The sequence below is a fragment of the Oncorhynchus mykiss genome, chromosome 18 (assembly GCF_057628025.1).
Source record: "Oncorhynchus mykiss isolate SJ-2025 chromosome 18, ASM5762802v1, whole genome shotgun sequence".
NCBI classification, from domain to species: domain Eukaryota; kingdom Metazoa; phylum Chordata; class Actinopteri; order Salmoniformes; family Salmonidae; genus Oncorhynchus; species Oncorhynchus mykiss.
This window is the reverse complement of record NC_143039.1, coordinates 65294094-65315489: the sequence shown is the minus strand read 5'-3', so window position 1 is coordinate 65315489 and position 21396 is coordinate 65294094. Positions and strand designations below refer to the sequence as shown.

General features: G+C 44.0%; 2 protein-coding genes across 5 annotated transcripts in view; one reads left to right on the top strand and one right to left on the bottom strand.

Annotated features, from left to right (window-relative positions):
* Window positions 1-5144: 5144 nt before the first annotated feature.
* LOC110496585 (coiled-coil domain-containing protein 126) lies at window positions 5145-9831 on the bottom strand. 3 transcript variants are annotated; one of them, XM_021572561.3, is made up of 4 exons: window positions 9415-9831; window positions 6561-7337; window positions 6163-6405; window positions 5145-6042 (listed from the first exon to the last, which is right to left on the bottom strand). In XM_021572561.3, exons 2-3 carry the CDS (start codon window positions 6784-6786, stop codon window positions 6167-6169), a joined length of 465 nt encoding a protein of 154 aa, XP_021428236.1. In that variant the 5' UTR covers window positions 6787-7337; window positions 9415-9831; the 3' UTR covers window positions 5145-6042; window positions 6163-6166. The 3 variants fall into 3 exon arrangements, with proteins under 3 accessions (XP_021428236.1, XP_021428235.1, XP_090065216.1); XM_021572560.3 differs by having other exon boundaries at window positions 6173-6405; XM_090209090.1 differs by having other exon boundaries at window positions 6173-6405; window positions 6561-7388; window positions 9415-9750.
* The window catches only part of fam221a (family with sequence similarity 221 member A), a 29092-nt gene continuing 17409 nt past the window's right edge, over window positions 9714-21396 (top strand). The window contains exons 1-6 of one of the 2 annotated variants that reach the window (XM_090209089.1): window positions 9714-9950; window positions 11522-11695; window positions 16730-16920; window positions 17083-17289; window positions 17451-17570; window positions 18000-18097. In XM_090209089.1, coding sequence (XP_090065215.1) covers window positions 17223-17289; window positions 17451-17570; window positions 18000-18097 — 285 coding nt within the window. In that variant the 5' untranslated portion in view covers window positions 9714-9950; window positions 11522-11695; window positions 16730-16920; window positions 17083-17222. Of the gene's footprint in view, window positions 9951-10556; window positions 10890-11521; window positions 11696-16729; window positions 16921-17082; window positions 17290-17450; window positions 17571-17999; window positions 18098-21396 lie in introns of those variants that run through there. The other variant, XM_021572559.3, reaches the window with a different exon arrangement.

Below are 21396 nucleotides of genomic sequence, written 5' to 3'. Positions count from 1 at the left end.
ACAAGCTTGGCACAACTGTATATGGGGAGTTTCTCTGCAGATCCTCTCAAGCTCTGCCTGGTTGGATGGGGAGCGTTGCTGCACAGCTATTTTCAGGTCTTTCCAGAGATGTTCGATCGGGTTAAAGTCTGGGCTCTGACTGGGCCACTCAAGGACATTGAGACTCGTCCCAAAGCCACACCTGCGTTGTCTTGGCTGTGTGCTTAGGGTCATTGTCCTGTTGGAAGGTGAACCGTCGTCCCAGTCTGAGGTCCTGAGAGCTCTGGAGCAGATTTTCATCAAGGATCCCACTGTACTTTGCTCTGTTCATCTTTGCCTCGATCCTAACTAGTCTCCCAGTCCCTGCCACTGAAAAACATCCCCACAGCATGATGCTGCCACCACCATGCTTCACCATAGGGATGGTGCCAGGTTTCCTCCAGACGTGGTGCTTGGCATTCAGGCCAAAGAGTTCAATCTTGGTTTCATCCGACCAGAGAATCTTGTTTCTCAGGGTCTGAGAGTCCTTTAGGTATTGTGTCGAGGCACAGATCTGGGGAAGGGTACCCAAACATTTCTGCAACATTGAACGTCATCCAATAACACAGTGGCCTCCATCTTTCTTAAATGGAAGAAATTTGGAACCACCAAGACTCAAACTGAGTAATTGGGGGAGAAGGGTCTTGGTCAGGGAGGTGACCTTGCACAATTTTCTGCAAAGGGACCAGGACGACTGATCCGTGTAAAGGAAAGAATGAATGGGGCCATGTATCGTGAGATTTTGAGTGAAAACCTCCTTCCACCAGCAAGGGCATTGAAGATGAAACGTGGCTGGGTCTTTCAGCATGACAATGATCCCAAACACACCACCCGGGCAACGAAGGAGTGGCTTCGTAATAAGCATTTCAAGGTCCTGGAGTGGCCTAGCCAGTCTTCAGATCTCAACCCCATAGAAAATCTTTGAAGGGAGTTGAAAGTCCGTGTTGCCCAGCAACAGCCCCAAAACATCACTGCTCTAGAGAAGATCTGCATGGAGGAATGGGCCAAATTACCAGCAACAGTGTGTGAAAACATGGTGAGGACTTACAGAAAACGTTTGACCTCTGTCATTGCCAACAAAGGGTATATAACAAAGTATTGAGATAAACTTTTGTTATTGACCAAATACTTATTTTCCACCATATTTTGCAAATAAATTCATTAAAAATCCTACAATGTGATTTTCTGGATTTTTTTCTCTCATTTTGTCTGTCATGGTTGAAGTGTACCTATGATGAAAATTACAGGCCTCTCATCTTTTTAAGTGAGAGAACTTGCACAATTGGTGGCTGACTAAGTACTTTTTTGCCCCACTGTATATGTATTCACCCCCTTTGCTATGAAGCCACTAAATAAGATCTGGTGCAACCACTTACCTTCAGAAGTCACATAATTAGTTAAATAAAGTCCACCTGGGTGCAATCTAAGTGTCACATGATCTCAGTATACATACACCTGTTCTGAAAGGCCCCTGAGTCTGCAACTGAGCAAGGGGCAACCACTGAGCAAGGGGCACCACCAAGCAGCACCATGAAGACCAAGAAGCTCTCCAAACAGGTCAGGGACAAAGTTGTGGAGAAGTACAGATCGGGGTTGGGTTATAAAAAAATATCAGAAACTTTGAACATCCCACGGAGCACCATTAAATCAATTATAAAACAATGGAAAGAATATGGCAACACAACAAACCTTCCAAGAGAGGGCCGCCCACCAAAACTCACAGACCAGGCAAAGGCATTAATCAGAGGCAACAAAGAGACCAAAGATAACCCTGAAGGAGCTGCAAAGCTCCACAGCGGAGATTGGAGTATCTGTCCTTAGGACCACTTTAAGCCGTACACTCCACAGAGCTGGGCTTTACGGAAGAGTGGCCAGAAAAAAGCCATTGCTTAAGAAAAGAAATAAGCAAAAACGTTTGGTGTTCACCAAAAGGCATGTGGGAGATTCCCCAAACATATGGAAGAAGGTACTCTGGTTAGATGAGACTAAAATTTAGATTTTTGGCCATCAAGGAAAATGCTATGTCTGGCGCAAACCCAACACCTCTCATCGCCCTGAGAAAACCACCCCCACAGTGAAGCATGGTGGTGGCAGCATCATGCTGTGGGTATGGACTAGGAAACTGGTCAGAATTGAAGGAATGATAGATGCCGCTAAATACAGGGAAATTCTTGAGGGAAACTTGTTTCAATCTTAAAGAGATTTGAGACTGGGACAGAGGTTCACCTTCCAGCAGGACAATGACCCTAAGCATACTGCTAAAGCAACACTTGAGTGGTTTAAGAGGACACAGCCTCTCAGCCTCCAGTATTTATGCTGCAGTAGTTTATGTGTCGGGGGGCTAGGGTCAGTCTGTTATATCTGGAGTACTTCTGTCTTATCCTGTGTCCTGTGTGAATTTAAGAATGCTCTCTCTAATTCTCTCTCTCGGAGGACCTGAGCCCTAGGACCATGCCTCAGGAGTATATAAATACATTTGATTTGACACATTTAAATGTCTTGGAATGGCCTAGTCAAAGCCCAGACCTCAATCCAATTGAGAATCTGTGGTATGACTTAAAGATTGCTGTACACCAGCAGAACCCATCCAACTTGAAGGAGCTGGAGCAGTTTTGCGGTGAATAGCTATGCACACTCAAGTTAATTTTTCTGGTCTTATTTCTTGTTTGTTTCACAATAAAAAATATTTTGCATCTTTAAAGTGGTAGGCATGTTGTGTAATTCAAATGATACAACCCCCCCCCCCCCAACCAAATAGGAAAAATGCCAAGGGGGGCGAATATTTTTGCAAGCCACTGTATGTAAATAAGGTATCTATTTTGTATGTGTGTAGATTGCTAAGGATTTAAAATATATATTTAAGAATAAGGCTGTAATGTAACAAAATGTGGAAAAGTCAAGGGGTCTGAATACTTTCTGAAAGCACTGTACAAACATGTTAACATACAAGCATGACTCACAAATAACTGAAATGCATCTCACATGCTGGACTGACAGGAAATATCCAGTCATTTGGCAGCAGCAAATTAACTTTAAAATCAACTTAAAAGGATCTTAAAACTAACATTTATAGACAATAATGGAAAGTCAGTCACACACAACATGGAAAGGAAAACATAAATTGTCCGTCCCATGCATTCACCAACAGGAATAAGCAAGACTGGAGGGAGAAACTGCTGCTTAAATATTCAAGGGTGCGAGTGAGCAGAGTTGAGAAACTTGATGCGAGTGGCAAGGGAGGGCCGTGGCCAGAGGTTATAGGCGAGGACATGAGCCTTAACACTTAGACATTAATTTAAATCTTGAATCCTTAGTTGCTACATCCATTTTGGGACTTATAAATGAATGATATATAGCCATTGATTCTTGAATAATATAACTTGTAAATTACTCATGAGTTTAGGTCAACTGTCGTACCCTATCGGAATCCATAATATTAGCTTGTTTTACTCCAATGTTTGTAAACAATGTACATGTAAACAAACATGTATAGCCTCAAAACATGGTTCGTACTATACTTTTGATATCATGTATGGTCAGTCCTTGCATCCATACCTCGGTCTATGAATTTGAGAGTGGTTACATTTCGCTGGCCCATCCTTTAACGTTGTTACCAAAACAGGAGCAGAGACAGCTTGTTGTTTCAATTAAGGATTCTAGGTTTATCAAATGATGGAAATACCCTCCAGCCAATGCTTAAACCAATCAAATGCTTTAAATGCATGCTGGTAAGGGTAGGCAACAACACATCTGCCACACTGATCCTCAACACGGGGGCCCCTCAGGGGTGCGTGCTTAGTCCCCTCCTGTACTCCGTATTCACCCACTACTGCGTTAACACGCACAACTTCAACACCATCATTAAGTTTGATGGACGACACATCGGTGGTAGGCCTGATCACCAATGATGTGACATCCTACAGGGAGGAGGTTAGAGACCTGGCAGTCTGGTGCTAGGACGACAACCTCTTCCTCACCGTGAGCATGGCAAAAGAGCTGATCGTGGACCACAGGAAAAGGGGGGCCGAGAACGCCCCCATTCACATCGACAGGGTTGTAGTGGAGCGGGTTGCGAGCTTCAAGTTCCTTGGCGTCCACATCACTAAGAAACTATCATGGTCCATACACACCAAGACAGTCGTGACGAGGGCGCGACAATGCCTATTCCCCCTCAGGAGACTGAAAAGATTTGCCATGGGTCCTCAGATCCTCAAAAAGTTCTACAGCTGCACCATCGAGAACATCCTGACCGGTTGCATCACCACTTGGTATTGCAACTGCTTGGTATGGCATTCCGACCATAAGGCGCTACAGAGTGTATTGCGTATGGCCCAGTACATCACTGGGGCCAAGCTTCCTGCCATCCAGGACCTCTATACCAGGCGGTGTCAGAGGAAGGCCCTAAAAATTGTCAAAGACTCCAGCCACCCTAGTCATAGACTGTTCTCTCTGCTACCTACAGCAAGCAGTACCGGAGCACCAAGTCTCAGTCCGAAAGGCTCCTTAACAGCTTCTAACCCCAAGCCATTAGACTGCTAAACAGTCCATCAAATGGCTAACTGGACTATTTGCATTGACTCCCTTTTTTATGCTGCTGCTACTCACTGTTTTATCTATGCATAGTCACTTTACCCCTACCTACATGTACATTTTACCTCGACTAATCTGTACCCCTGCACATTCACCCGGTACCAGTACCCCCTGTCTATAGCCTCTTTATTGTTGTTGTGTTACATTATTTTGTTTAAATATTTTCTTACTTTAAAAGAAAATGGGGAATTGTTGGTTAAGGGCTTGATAGTAAGCATTTCACAGTAAGGTCCTATACCGGTTGTATTCGGGGCATGTGACAAATAAACTTTGATTTGAAAGATCATGCTTAAGTGCACATTTCTGTAAGGGTGGAGAATCAGGATGCAGCCAATGGTTTGTAGTAAAGGGGGTAAGGGTGTTCCATAGACAGGCAGTCCCATAAGTTAAAAGTATAAACATTGGGTTAGCCCACTATTTTTAGGACATCCCCCAACAATCGCTGTGTAATGTGAGCTCAGACTGATATGTGGAAGAAATAGACAAGCAACTTCATCAGAGGGCTAAACTGAGACAAAAAACAGGGTGTACATTGATTGGGATAAGATTTTTTACTGGTCCGTCAGGAAAAAGTCCTGGCCCTAACCATTCGTATCTGCAAGGGGAATCAACAAGGACTAACAGTCTGGGTACTGACAAAGAGGATAGAGATGAAGTTGGAATTGATCAATTGTAACCACTTGGTAATCATCTGCTTATTGACAGTTACATTCGACTTGTTATACACCATCTAAAATCAAAGTAAAAATACATTTTTGAAGCCTTCAAGGAGAGTGCAAATAAAATTCTTTGGATTATCACTTGTATCCTTTAAAAAAAAAGTATACTGTACAACAGCTAAATAGTTTTTTATATCATATATATATACACACATATATATATATATATATAAAACAGCTCAAAGGGACTCTTCAAATCTACATATTAACACCAGGAGCTTCTGCAAACTCAAATACATAATTTCCAAAACTACCATGAGTGCATTGTTTAGTTGAGCAACTTCTGATATGGATGAGATTTAAAGAAGCAGTACAGCAAATTCGTAGTCGGTCTGTCCAAGGGATAAAATATCGGGGTGGCTGTGCCATTCATATTCATCATCAGCTTCCTTGAAGACTCCACAGAGTACAAACATTTGTTCATTTCCTCTACTGTTGTTGATGCTTTGTTGTTGCCCATAGACATCCTCAAAGACAGCCGCAGTTTGTAGACCCTTTCATGAAAAAACAATTAGGGAATCTAAAATGTATGCCTAAGAGTCCATGACTGAGAGTATTAAAAAAGATGCTCAAATGTCTATGTAAAAAAATGTCAATCAGCCAAGTAGTTATTGGAAAGGTACAGGCAGTCAGTCCTTTCTCAGGGTTAGGTTAGTTTTAAATGATCTAGAATACATCCTCACTCTTTTCTTCCTCCCATGAGCTAATCACTGATCTGTAAATGAATGGATAAGCAAAAGGAAAGTTACCACCTGACCATCCTTATTAGATCAGTGACTACCTAAAGAAGAAAGGATGCACTTTTTACTTGAACAAGGCCTCAATCACTACCCACACTACTATACCCCTGGGCGAGGTCTGTTGGGTGTTTGTGGAGGGAGGCGAGGTGTTTCCAGGCGGTGGTTGCCTGGCGTGTCCTGCTTGTGTAAGGCAACTGGAGCTGAGGCCAGGGAGCCTGCTGCAGGATGGGAGGAGTTAGTGGCTGAAGTGTTGGCGACCAGCTCCATCTTCCCCTCCAGCTTGACCAGGCGCGTCAGGATGTCGTCCAGCAACACTGCTATGGTCCTCTTCAGATCAGCTGTGTGTGTGTGTGTGTGTGAGAGAGAGAGAGAGCAAGAGAAAAAAATAAAACAATCCATTTTTGTTCAAGTAGTAAATTAGCGGTCCCTTTCATTTCCAGAGCCATAACCAGAGAAAAGTGTAGCTTCAGGTTCTCTCTAAAACAGCCCTTACCATAACCGGCCATGGAGGGGCCCTGCGGTCCTCCCAGTGTGTTCTGGTTCTCCTCGTTGAGCACCTTGACATATCGCCGGCTCAGCTCCAGGATCTGTTGGCGTAGCTCGCCACTGCTCTTGTGGCGCGGCTGCTGCACGGTGTAGCGCAGCAACATGAGCCCCCACGCCAGCCCCAAGATTATCAGCAGCCCACTCAGCTTCTGGGACATGTTTCTCCCCAGCATGGTATGGAGGCTGGACGTGGGCTGGAGATAGATGGTGGTGGGCCAGGAGAGAGGGGTAGGGGATAGAGTGTTGGGCTGGCGGATAGAGTGTGCGGCTGGGGGAACAGGGTTGGGAGTGGGGCTGGTGCTAGGTCTGGAAGTGGGTGATTTGAATTGAATGGGCAAGGGGGCTGGTGTGAGGAAAGGAAGGAGAAGGATCTAGGGGAAAACGGGCACGGGTTTGGAGCTGGGGCTAGGACGTAGACAGGGGATAGTTCAAGCAAAATACTCTGATACAGGGTTAAGCGGGCTGGGGCTAGGACTGGGGGATATGGGGCTGGGGTTTTGGACTGGGGGATATGGGGCAAGGGTTTTGGACTGGGGGATATGGGGCAAGGGTTTTGGACTGGGGGATATGGGGCTAGGGCTTTGGACTGGGGGATATGGGGCTGGGGGATATTGGGCTGGGGTTGGCTATGGAGGAGCACGGGGAATAAAAACACTACACACACCTGGCAGTCAACCATGGGGCCCAAACACATACATAGCTGCGTCACTCAGAGACGGAGGATCTGAAGGAGAGAGACAGACAGACAGGCGAGTCATCCATGACACGTTTCACTCTGTGGGGAATGACACAGACACAATTAATCATGAACTTGGGCTGGGGTCAGACAGGCACAACAATGTTGTAGAACATACTTCGGTCTTCAGATAGAAAAGCATTGTGTAGAACTAACATTTCTCTCATAAATATAAAAATCATGAGTGAAGATGAATCATGTCAGCTCTATCATGACATTTCTATCTACAATGTTCATTATTGCATAATTCGGAAGGCTGTTTAGAAAGAAAAGCATGGAGTAGAACTGAAATTATGCTCTGTTGTGCATATTAAGAATTCATGAAAGTTGCTATATAAATTATATTTAGCAAATATCCTATGTTTCTCTGCATTGTTTAAATCCCTGGCATGGATTATAAACAGGGCCAAATTGCCTATCCCAGTAGTAGGCCTATTTTCTATTTATAAAATAATATATTTAAAAAAACGTTTTATTTAACTTTTATTTAACTAGGCAAGTCAGTTAAGAATTTGTTCTTATTTATAATGACAGCCTACCCCAGCCAAACCCGGACGACACTGGGCTAATTGCGCTGTCCTATGGGATGTGATCCAGCCTGGATTTGAACCAGGGACTGTAGTGACGCCTCTTGCTCTGAGATGCAGAGCCTTTGACCGCTGCGTCACTCAGGAGTAGTCAGTGCTTTCCAGGATTCTCAGGACATCCCTACCCTAAACCATAATTTCAACTTCAATGGGGAAGTAGGGACGTCCCAAGGATTTCACAGACCATGTTCTAATACAGACAACGATATATAGGCTACCTTCATTTTCTAATCAAGGCTGCATAATACATGCAGGTAAAAAAAACAAATCAAATTATCATATTTCGCTTTTCACAGCAGCTCTGTCAATGCTTAAATTATTTCTCTGAGATCTCATGAGTGTGGGAGTGGCATACCCTATTGAGAGCAGATATGCATTGGAATAGCCATGGCATAAGCCTATAAGCACAGAATGCTTGGAGACTAGCATAGCATTTTGTGAATCTATGACATGGCTATTTGAATGCATGGCCATTCTTGAAGACGTTAGATAAGAGTGCAAGGGCTCTCATCTATCTCTTACTGCTTTCATGAGAGGATCTAGTTTGCTGCATAAAAGCAGAAACTTGGTGTTTGACATCAAGGCCTAATTGTGTCATCACTAAAAGGTCTACTGAAGAAGTGAATGCAGAAACAAACACCTAGGCTATCCTACTTGCACAGGGCTGAGATGACAATGGAAAGAACCACTGTCCACAGGACTTTTGTGCTTATTCAGTGTATCATTGTTCTTTACAAAAGTACACTATCAACTTCGGACAGTGACTTCCTGTTCCACGTATGTTAGTGTTCAAACAAAAAGGGCGTGTGCAGGGAATGATGTGATAAGATATGCTGTCCACTTCACCCAATCATCTGTCAAGCATTGTTATACACAAGTTGGGGCAACAAATCCATCAGTTAAACATGTGTGATAAACAATACAGATCAAACAAATACATAAAAACGGTGTGCAGGTGTGGTTGGAAGCCCGAGGGTTTGTATAAAAAAACAATATAGAATACATAAGTACAAAAATAAAACACGGTAGTGTCATCACCTCAACTAGGCAACGCAGCAAGGTTTGGCTCAGGTTTGTGGAAGAAAAAGTTAGCTAGCTAGTGCATGACAGAACAGTTAGTGGAACACTAAGTAAGCTAGCCAATAAGACATAACTAGCTATGTTAGCAAATAAGTCATACTTTAATAGTTTCTTAAACACACATTTAAGCTTGATGGTAGCAGAGACATGTAGCGAAACTGTTAGCTAGATTTCTAGAAAACTGGCTGACTATAGGCTCTTGCAGTGCTGAGTTTGCTAGCTAGCTGCTAGACTAGCTTGTTTATAGAGTGCATGATGTAGAAATGCTAGCTAGTCTTTATAGCTTATCGAACATGATAACTTGGCCAGTAAGACATCCACAAAGTTGTCTCACACCTCGAACAGTACTTCATTGACTTGTATCAAACCCATCTAAAAGCAAACTAACGTTATATTACCTGGATTTGTTCGTTTGAATCACTAAGCTGTTCGGAACATCAGTCTGCGATCCCATTCCAAGAAGGAGAACACAGCACAAGGCAGAGACAAATGTCACTGTCAGAAGATGCTTGATAGATAGCTAGCTAGCTCACTGCTAACACGGAATCTAATATCTCAATAATATTAAGCATTACAACTGAAATAAATGGCCTGTCCTTAAATTGAGTAGCAATGCATAATTGTTCGCATGCCTAGGCGAAATTTGTTCATAATGCAATCGGTCTCGAGCACAGTCCGTTTCCTGAGCGACGAATAGCGGTCTTGTGTGTACTGCGTCACCGCTTTTTTTCTGTATGGATTGAAGGGAAATGTATTGCGCATAAACACAGAATATCAGAGAGTAAAAGGAAGAGAGAGGCCCAACTCGGCGGAAAATCTGTCTCCCTCCAGCAGGTGGCGGTTTTTCATTGTTTCGCCCATCAAGCAAGGAGTTAGGGGGTAAACAGAGGACAAAAGGGTGGACAATCTCGAAGAAATTCGTTTTTGTATGGAGGTCAGTGAGTTTAGAATTTGGTCAACGAAAAAAACTGTTGCTACGCGAGATTTATATGATCGATTAGAAGTTTCACACGGCTTAAGCTGTTACAAGTTACTGATATATGTAGGACACGTGACATCCCGGGCAACTTTTAGAAAAAAACACTTTATTTTGGAGTTGTCTTGAGTTGGCTATGCATATTCATGTCATGAGGCCAGCATCTCTGTCCATTGTTTACAGGTGGTTAACGTTAACAACCCTCATCGAATATTTACAATACAGAAGTTACCACCAAACCAAAGAAAGGATAGGCGGGTGCTAGACAGGCCGCCGTGCCGCTTTGTGAACAACGACTCCCTAGGGCGGAGAGACGGTTTATAACCTTTGGTGAAATTGACCAAATACTATAGCGGCCGCTCTTAACAATGAAAATAATGGAAGACAGTTTGGAGGAGGCAAGATCAGGTGGGACCATTCCAGCCAATGAGAGGGCAGATACGCAGGACCACGACGGTTTCCACTAGTTACCACAGCCACAAAGTAGAACATATTTAAATTTCACGAAAACAAAAATTAATTCATCCTCGTGGCAATATTGGGGAAAACAACTAAAACAATATCTTACAAACATTATTTTTTATTTGCTGATTGTAATAATTTTGGAAAGGAATGAATGGATGGCATATGTCCCACTGAAAGAATAAACCAAGGACAAGGTTCCCGCCCACCAGCCTAAAGCAAGGGAGAGAGAAAGGGAAGGGGGAGAATGGTGCAGATCGCTTAGCAACGTGGACGCTTGGTCCTCAACCGGATACGAGCACAGGACTTCAGTCGAAAAGCTGAAGGATTTTACAACATCTAGCTAAAACAGTATCTCAAAACTTGAGCGATGGAGAGAATATGTCTTGACAAGACTGCATCTAAGGCAGTGGACGACTATCTGGAGTACAGGAGGTTTGTCTAGCTTGCCAATGAAAATGTTTTCTAGGATTATATTCAATCTGGAGCACTTCTGAAAATGTCCTCTGTCACCTGACTGACTTTATAGGTCTATTTGCTTTGTTATGTTTGCCTTCAGACAATTTAGAAAGTGCACACATCCCTTGTATGTAGAATGTCACCAATGGCATTTTTTTGGAGTCAGTTTATTTTACACTAGCCTTCCTTCCTTTCCTTTCTCAGCAGATCAATCTAATGGTACTACATAGGTGGAACTGTAATGAAGTTGAAAGTATAAGCTTTGGAGTGTGAATGTCTTTCACCATACTACTTGTGTATCAGTGTTATATTTTAGGAGGAAATGGGAAATTAATAATTTGCAGAATGAGGCTACTCTATGATCAGAACTACTAATCATGAACACCATTAACTTGGAAAATATTTGTTGTAACTGTCACTGTTGCTCTATTCTTGTCCCATGTCTTGTTTATGCAATACTTTATTTCATATGTCTGGCAGCTGTGTTTTTGTGTTATTTTTTTGTGTTCTTGTTTTGAACTAAATTGCAAAAGAAAATCCTTAAAATTAAATAAAAAGTTTACTTCTAATCATACCACTGTGCTGTGGCGCCTGTTGTTGTGTGTCAGGATCGTGGGTGAAGACGATGGCGGCAGACTATTCTCCCCAGAGGAATATGATGAGTACAAGAGAGCAGTGTTTCCCCAGAGACTACACAACAGGCTGTATGTGAGCTTTGGAGTGCCAGGGGGAATAGACTGTAAACTCATCGGCCCAGAGACACCTTGCTTCTGCACACACAGGTACGCTTTAGCAACATCCTCCATCGCTAATACAACACTGTGATTAGTTCATCCTTCTCCAAGATCGCATAGCAGTTCAGACGTCTTTTGTCCTCGTCTTGTCGTGTCCTGTATATATATATATATATATATATATATATATATATATATATATATATATATATATATATATATTTACAACTTTTTTCACATACATTTTATTTTTATTTTCCATCAACTCATCTTCTAAACACTCTCCTGCAACCAGCCTCACCAATTTATATTTATAAAAAATTATTATTTACCTCAGATCTGTAATCCTCCCAAGAAGCTAGCCAGAAACTCCAAGAAGCTAGCCAGAAACTAGCCAGAAGCTAGCCAGGAGCTAGCCCAGAAGCTAATCCAGAAGCTAATCAGAAGCTAGTTAGCTTCTTTACTGGCAAATCGTTAGTATTCAGCTAACCACGGTTTGTGGTCATCAGCTATCCTTTAGCTCGAAAATCTATCGCCAGTTTTGTACGGCGCAGCGCGGCTCGGAACGGAACATACCGGACCAATTTTTCTCTCCATGTCCCTGGATTTCAACTGCTCTCTGGACATTCATACCCGGATCTCACAGCTAGCTAGCTGCTATCCGTGTGACAGTCGGCTTTCGTCGATTCCGGAGCAAACATCGATTGTTCCGGTGCTAGCCAGCTCCGTCAATCACTCCTGAGTTCCATCATTCACTCCTGGGCTGCAGTCACCTATCCGGACCCGTTTCACTGCCTACGCGGAGCCCCACCGGGCCTTCACTACTGGACTGCCGACGTTATCTACCTGAAGGAGATCCGGCTGGCTCCTCTGTCGCGACGTTACCTGAACGCCCATCTGCGGCCCGCTAACCGTTAGCTGTCTTACCGGCTGCTATCTGAATAGACAATCGGACAATTTATTTATTTTTATTATTATTATGTTTTCTTCTCGGGCCTCTATAACTATATCTATTGTTCTTATTTTTGTTGTTGTTGTGTGATTTGGATTAATCCCCTCTACCTCACGGAACCCCACTAATCTACTGACCGAACGCAAGAGGTGGCTAACAACAGACTCCATCCTATGCTAGCTTGCTACCGGTTGGCTTGGCTAGCTGTCTAAATCGCCGTGACCCTCAACCAACCTCTCCACTCACTGGACCCTTTTGATCACTCGACTAAGCATGCCTCTCCTTAATGTCAATATGTCTTGTCCATTGCTGTTCTGGTTAGTGTTTATTGGCTTATTTCACTGTAGAGCCTCTAGTCCTGCTCACTATACCTTATCCAACCTATTAGTTCCACCACCCACACATGCAATGACATCTCCTGGTTTCAATGATGTTTCTAGAGACAATATCTCTCTCTTCATCACTCAATACCTAGGTTTACCTCCACTGTATTCACTTCCTACCTTACCTTTGTCTGTACATTATACCTTGATGCTATTTTATCGCCCCCAGAAACCTCCTTTTACTCTCTGTTCCAGATGTTCTAGACGACCAATTCTTATTGCTTTTAGTCGCACCCTTATTCTACTCCTCCTATGTTCCTCTGGCGATGTAGAGGTGAATCCAGGCCCTGCAGTGCCTAGCTCCACTCCTATTCCCCAGGCGCTCTCTTTTGACGACTTCTGTAACCGTAATAGCCTTGGTTTCATGCATGTTAACATTAGAAGCCTCCTCCCTAAGTTTGTTCTATTCACTGCTTTAGCACACTCTGCCAACCCGGATGTTCTAGCTGTGTCTGAATCCTGGCTTAGGAAGACCACCAAAAATTCAGACATTTTAATTCCAAACTACAACATTTTCAGACAAGATAGAACTGCCAAAGGGGGCGGTGTTGCAATCTACTGCAAAGATAGCCTGCAGAGTTCTGTCCTACTATCCAGGTCTGTACCCAAACAATTTGAACTTCTACTTTAAAAAATCCACCTCTCTAAAAACAAGTCTCTCACCGTTGCCGCCTGCTATAGACCACCCTCTGCCCCCAGCTGTGCTCTGGACACCATATGTGAACTGATTGCCCCCCATCTATCTTCAGAGCTCGTGCTGCTAGGCGACCTAAACTGGAACATGCTTAACACCCCAGCCATCCTACAATCTAAACTTGATGCCCTCAATCTCACACAAATTATCAATGAACCTACCAGGTACCTCCCCAAAGCCTTAAACATGGGCACCCTCATAGATATCATCCTAACCAACTTCCCCTCTAAATACACCTCTGCTGTCTTCAACCAAGATCTCAGCGATCACTGCCTCATTGCCTGCATCCGTAATGGGTCAGCGGTCAAACGACCTCCTCTCATCACTGTAAAACGCTCCCTGAAACACTTCAGCGAGCAGGCCTTTCTAATCGACCTGGCCGGGGTATCCTGGAAGGATATTGACCTCATCCCGTCAGTAGAGGATGCCTGGATATTTTTTTAAAATGCCTTCCTAACCATCTTAAATAAACATGCCCCATTCAAGAAATTTAGAACCAGGAACAGATATAGCCCTTGGTTCTCCCCAGACCTGACTGCCCTTAACCAACACAAAAACATCCTATGGCGTTCTGCATTAGCATCGAACAGCCCCCGTGATATGCAGCTGTTCAGGGAAGCTAGAAACCATTATGCACAGGCAGTTAGAAAAGCCAAGGCTAGCTTTTTCAAGCAGAAATTTGCTTCTTGCAACACTAACTCAAAAAGTTCTGGGACACTGTAAAATCCATGGAGAATAAGAACACCTCCTCCCAGCTGCCCACTGCACTGAAGATAGGAAACACTGTCACCACTGATAAATCCACCATAATTGAAAATTTCAATAAGCATTTTTCTACTGCTGGCCATGCTTTCCACCTGGCTACTCCTACCCCTGTCAACAGCACTGCACCCCCAACAGCAACTCGCCCAAGCCTTCCCCATTTCTCCTTCTCCCAAATCCATTCAGCTGATGTTCTGAAAGAGCTGCAAAATCTGGACCCCTACAAATCAGCCGGGCTAGACAATCTGGACCCTTTCTTTCTAAAATTATCTGCCGAAATTGTTGCCACCCCTATTACTAGCCTGTTCAACCTCTCTTTCGTGTCGTCTGAGATTCCCAAAGATTGGAAAGCAGCTGCGGTCATCCCCCTCTTCAAAGGGGGGGACACTCTTGACCCAAACTGCTACAGACCTATATCTATCCTACCATGCCTTTCTAAGGTCTTCGAAAGCCAAGTCAACAAACAGATTACCGACCATTTTGAATCTCACCATACCTTCTCTGCTATGCAATCTGGTTTCAGAGCTGGTCATGGGTGCACCTCAGCCACGCTCAAGGTCCTAAACGATATCTTAACCGCCATCGATAAGAAACATTACTGTGCAGCCGTATTCATTGATCTGGCCAAGGCTTTCGACTCTGTCAATCACCACATCCTCATCGGCAGACTCAACAGCCTTGGTTTCTCAAATGATTGCCTCGCCTGGTTCACCAACTACTTCTCTGATAGAGTTCAGTGTGTCAAATCGGAGGGTCTGTTGTCCGGACCTCTGGCAGTCTCTATGGGGGTGCCACAGGGTTCAATTCTTGGACCGACTCTCTTCTCTGTATACATCAATGAGGTCGCTCTTGCTGCTGGTGAGTCTCTGATCCACCTCTACGCAGACGACACCATTCTGTATACTTCCGGCCCTTCTTTGGACACTGTGTTAACAACCCTCCAGGCAAGCTTCAATGCCATACAACTCTCCTTCCGTGGCCTCCAATTGCTCTTAAATACAAGTAAAACTAAATGCATGCTCTTCAACCGATCGCTACCTGCACCTACCCGCCTGTCCAACATCACTACTCTGGATGGCTCTGACTTAGAATACGTGGACAACTACAAATACTTAGGTGTCTGGTTAGACTGTAAACTCTCCTTCCAGACCCATATCAAACATCTCCAATCCAAAGTTAAATCTAGAATTGGCTTCCTATTTCGCAACAAAGCATCCTTCACTCATGCTGCCAAACATACCCTTGTAAAACTGACCATCCTACCAATCCTCGACTTTGGCGATGTAATTTACAAAATAGCCTCCAATACCCTACTCAACAAATTGGATGCAGTCTATCACAGTGCAATCCGTTTTGTCACCAAAGCCCCATATACTACCCACCATTGCGACCTGTACGCTCTCGTTGGCTGGCCCTCGCTTCATACTCGTCGCCAAACCCACTGGCTCCATGTCATCTACAAGACCCTGCTAGGTAAAGTCCCCCCTTATCTCAGCTCGCTGGTCACCATAGCATCTCCCACCTGTAGCACACGCTCCAGCAGGTATATCTCTCTAGTCACCCCCAAAACCAATTCTTTCTTTGGCCGCCTCTCTTTCCAGTTCTCTGCTGCCAATGACTGGAACGAACTACAAAAATCTCTGAAACTGGAAACACTTATCTCCCTCACTAGCTTTAAGCACCAACTGTCAGAGCAGCTCACAGATTACTGCACCTGTACATAGCCCACCTATAATTTAGCCCTATCAACTACCTCTTTCCCAACTGTATTTCATTTATTTATTTATTTTGCTCCTTTGCACCCCATTATTTTTATTTCTACTTTGCACATTCTTCCATTGCAAAACTACCATTCCAGTGTTTTACTTGCTATATTGTATTTACCTTGCCACCAAGGCCTTTTTTGCCTTTACCTCCCTTCTCACCTCATTTGCTCACATTGTATATAGACTTGTTTATACTTTATTATTGACTGTATGTTTGTTTTACTCCATGTGTAACTCTGTGTTGTTGTATCTGTCGAACTGCTTTGCTTTATCTTGGCCGGGTCGCATTTGTAAATGAGAACTTGTTCTCAACTTGCCTACCTGGTTAAATAAAGGTAAAATAAAAAAAATAAAATTAGTTGTGTGCCTCCAAAATGGAAGTGCACTATGACCTCTGCAAAGTGGTCTGAACCTTTATGGCTGAGGAGGAAGCATGGTTTCCCAGGAACTGCATGGTCACTGATTCAAGCATCACTCCAGCTATCCTTCTTAATCGCTACACTTGTCTTGGTTGAATCCCTCCAGGTACAAACAGCATCAGACAGACTTTGAGGAGGTTCCTTCGGAGCGCCCGATAGCACTACCATGCCGAGTTCAAGGGTGTCGGTGTTTGGCCTTTCAGTACGTGCACCTGAACGGGTCGCAGCCTGTACGTTGCAGGTGCAAACACTCTGCCTACGACCACAGTGAGACCTCAGAACACCTCTGTGGGAAATGTGAGTCTCAGTTGTCCCCTCGCTGAAGCACTGAGGTATTGTTATAATACTCCTTCTATACTCCCTGACTTCCAATTTGTTGTGTTGAAAGTAGTGTCAGTGTTGTATAGGGTATGGTTGAGGCCACATTGACCTACCTCCCTTTTTACTCTCTGTCCTCAGGCTCATCCTGCTCTGGGTTCCGGAGCCCCTACAGCTGTGGGTGTGGCCAGCCTAGCTTCGCCCACCAGACGCTGGTCGAGACGAAGGCAGAACGGGAGGCCCGGGGTTGTCCGGTGGGCAGAGACGTTCCATACGCAGCCATGGGGGGTCTGACAGGGTTCAGCTCCCTGGCTGACGGGTACCTGAGACTGGACGATAGCGGGGCAGGTGAGACCTCCAGGCTGCATCACAGACTCACTGACAAGAGACAGCCACAAGATGAATTACAGCAAAGGCATCCCAGTCATTCTAATGAGTCTAATTTCAGCCTTTAGATATGAGATATCTAATTGTTACCCTTGACCTTGTGCATGCGTGTGCCTGCGTAGGTGCCCCTCACCTGTCTGTTCTGTCATCTCAACAACCAAGAGCTTTCCAGGAGCATGTGTTTGAGAAAGCCTCAGGACCAGCAGCAGCCTCAGGACCAGCAGCAGCCTCCGGACATACAGGTCAGAACCCAACCAAGCTATAGGAGGCTTTGGGGGGCATAATTATGACTGTGCTTTGAAGTCTAGCCTGGGAAGCACATGCTTGTCACGTACAATCTTTGGAAGGGTGGCCAGGAGAGACTATGAAATGCCTAATCTGAGTGTAACTGAGGATGCAATTTATCCTGTAGGTCAGCATTTCCCAAACTCGGTCCTGCCCCCCCAAGTTGCCCTAGTACTACACAGCTGATTCAAATAATCTAAGCCTGAGTATGAGGTGGCTATTTTAATCAGCTGTGTAGTGCTAGGGGAAAAACCTGAAGCGGGGGGGGGGGCAGGACCGAGTTAGGGAAACCCTGCTATGGCTCATATAGAAATCCTAAACAGAGATGATATTTGTCTCATAATAGATGTATTGCGTTAATTTAATAGTTTCCCTCTGATATGTAGAGGAGAGTTCAGTGACGTCCGTGACCAGGGCTCTGTCTGACCTCAGCACCAGAGAGGAAGAAGACATGGCGTACTTGGAGAGACGCTACCAGGACAGGGTGAGGAGGACAGTTCTCTAACGAAACACTGGAGGCCAGCAAAGAGCAGTAGAAACAGAATTGTACAGATGAAAAATAAGTGAGATCAAGGAAGCAGAGCGACACATACTGTGCATTCAGAAAGTATTCACACACCTTGACTTATTTCACATTTTGTTGTGTTACAGCTTGAACGCTGCTCCAGTTTCAACTGTTCTGCCTTATTATTATTCGACCATGCTGGTCATTTATGAACATTTGAACATCTTGGCCATGTTCTGTTATAATCTCCACCCGGAACAGCCAGAAGAGGACTGGCCACCCCACATAGCCTGGTTCCTCTCTAGGTTTCTTCCTAGGTTTTGGCCTTTCTAGGGAGTTTTTCCTAGCCACCGTGCTTCTACACCTGCATTGCTTGCTGTTTGGGGTTTTAGGCTGGGTTTCTGTACAGCACTTTGAGATATCAGCTGATGTACGAAGGGCTATATAAATACATTTGATTTGATTGGATTTGAATTCAAAATTGATTAAATATTTTTTTTCTCTGACCCATCTACAAACAATAGCCCCGTAATGACAAAGTGAAAACATGTTTTTAGAAACTGTTGCAAATTTATTGAAAATGAAATACAGAAGTATTTTGTATTTATTAAGGATCCCCCTTTAGTTGCTGCCAAGGCAGCAGCTACTCTTCATGGGGTCCAGCAAAATTAAGACAGTTATTAAGACAGTTATATCCAATTTAAAATATTATATGACATTTCATAACACTTTTCACAACACATTAAGTATGTTCCCTCAGGCCACTACTCTACTACCACATATCTACAATACACAATCCATGTGTACTTGCAGGGGCGGCCTGAAACAATAATTCAGGCTGGGAATCTGACTCCATCCCAGGCCAACCTGTTCATGCAAACCACCAGACCGCAAATTTTGTAGGCTAAACCCTATTTGTTGATGTAACGGGTACGAAACACCATATGTGTACATGGTTAGGAGACTCTCCTGTGAGCAATGCAGAGAAGCCCCTGTAATGTCCCTGCATATTAGCTGCTCCGTCTGTTGCATTACCAACACACTGTTTGATATCTATATCCATCTTCTCAAGAGTCTGTTTCACAAGGTCCACAAAGTACTATCTAGTCAATGACTCACAGTCAATGACCGCAATGAGTCTCTCGTGGACAACATCAGTGACATATCGCAGAACTACTGCACACTGGTCTTTGGATGTTAAATCCTGTGTTGTGCCCATTTGTATTGAGAACATCCCTGCTTTTCTCATTTCAACAGCAACTGTCTGCTGAATCAACATTCTGATGACTTCAATTACTTTATTTGCTGTTGTTTTGGACATCATAGTTACCAAGGACCCTCTTCCTTCACTTCCCATCTGCTTCTTGCTCTACTCAATGCTCCACCAACATGCTCTTGTAGGCAGACATCATATTTGCTTAGCAACAATATAAGCTCAAGAAACTTGCCATGATTGACAGCCATGTTTTCCATGTTATATGCAGCTTCGTGTCTGTGTCCTCTGTAGCTAAGCCCACATTTACCAATAACTTTAACTACATCAATCACACGTTCCATGACCTGTCTCCTCTTTCTGACCTGGTCTAGTTGAACTGACATTTGCTTATCACTCAGAAGGGTACAGATGTCTGCTTTGCTGGCTCTGAGGAAAAAGGTGTCTGCACTTTCTCTATTGGTCTTGCTTCTCTCATGTTCCTGTACTCTCTGATGAGCATGTTTCCAGGCCTGCATGCCTCCTTTGACAAATGCACTATCACTGGCTGAAGGATTTGCAAATGCAAGACATACTGAGCAGAACAAGGAGGGAGTTACTTCATTGTATATCAGCCATTTTGTGTTTGTGCCGTCTTTGGAGTGGAATACATTGGGAACTACTCTTTTAAAGGTTTGTTTTGGGTGGTACTGAAAAAATAAGTCAAAATCCTTGAACTGAGGACGTGCAAAATACATGGATTTTCAGTGCTTTTGCTGTCCCTTTCTGTTGTCCCTGTACTGGGCTCTAAACCTCTCTCTCTCTCTCTCTCTCTCTCTCTCTAAACATCTGGTTGCTCTGCAGAATGAGATTAACATTGTAAGTAACCTAAACTTAAACTTGTATTACTTGTGCAGTCATTGATCGTATGTCCCCGATTACAGTCCTACTGATAATCTCATAAATAAAGCACATATTCATCTAAAATCATAGCCTACATGTATGTTTAGGTTTGTGCTCTTAAGTTGTTCCTGCTCTGAGTCTGACTCTGAGCTGACCACCATCTCCAGTTTTGCAGGAGCACCTGAAGCTCTAGTGCTGCTTCCTTCTCCACCTTTGCAAAGAAAATACTCTATTATCATACTCACAATCATTAGTGCTACATTAATACAGCTCTGGGAAAAATTAAGTGTTCTCTTAATTTGGAGGGGTCTCTTAATTTTTCCCAGAGCTGTTTATTATTGTAGTAACTTGTAATGTTGGTACTAATGGCGCCAATGATCTTTGTCATTGCCTGTGCTGTGTCACACAGGCTACTGTGTTACTGTGTTACACAGGCTACTGTGTTACACAGGCTACTGTGTTACTGTGTCACACAGGCTACTGTGTTACACAGGCTACTGTGTTACTGTGTTACACAGGCTACTGTGATACACAGGCTACGTTCATGGATGTATTGTGGTCAGGTTACTGTAGCCTGTTTCGCTGTACAGTGTATGTGCACTTTCCCTAGCTTATGTGGCATGAGTCATGTCCTAATGCTGGCAAGTCCATAGTCTAGGTTTACAGTTTTTTACTAGTTGAAACATATTGCCTTCAATGTCGTGCACATTGTTTAGCCTACCGGCCGTTGTGTCACTATTGTTAGCTAGGCTACTTAGCTAGCCATGCTGGGTGTCGTGTGTGTGTCTTAGTAATGTTGCTTATTTTGCAGCATTTAGCTGCGTCTGTGGCAAGGGCCCTTCTTTTTTATTCTCTCCCTCTCTGCTCCATCTTTTCTGACCGTCCATTTCCCCGTACGACTTGTCTAAAATGTTTTCGGTAGAGAAGACGGTCGTTATGTGCGTCGCGGAGAGACATTTTTGGTGTGCAAGGGGACACTGCAGCAAGAGTGAGATTCTCAGTCAACTCATTCCTGCTTGCCATATTATCGCTGGTCAAGTTGACTATTCACCACAGGAGTGAGTTACCTCAGGCCACCGGAAATGTCCCGGTGCTCCGGACGGCCAGGGTATAGTGTATCTAGTGCACGTCTTATCATGTGTATGTATAAGCGTGTGTGTGTGTGTGTCTTCACAGTCCCCAC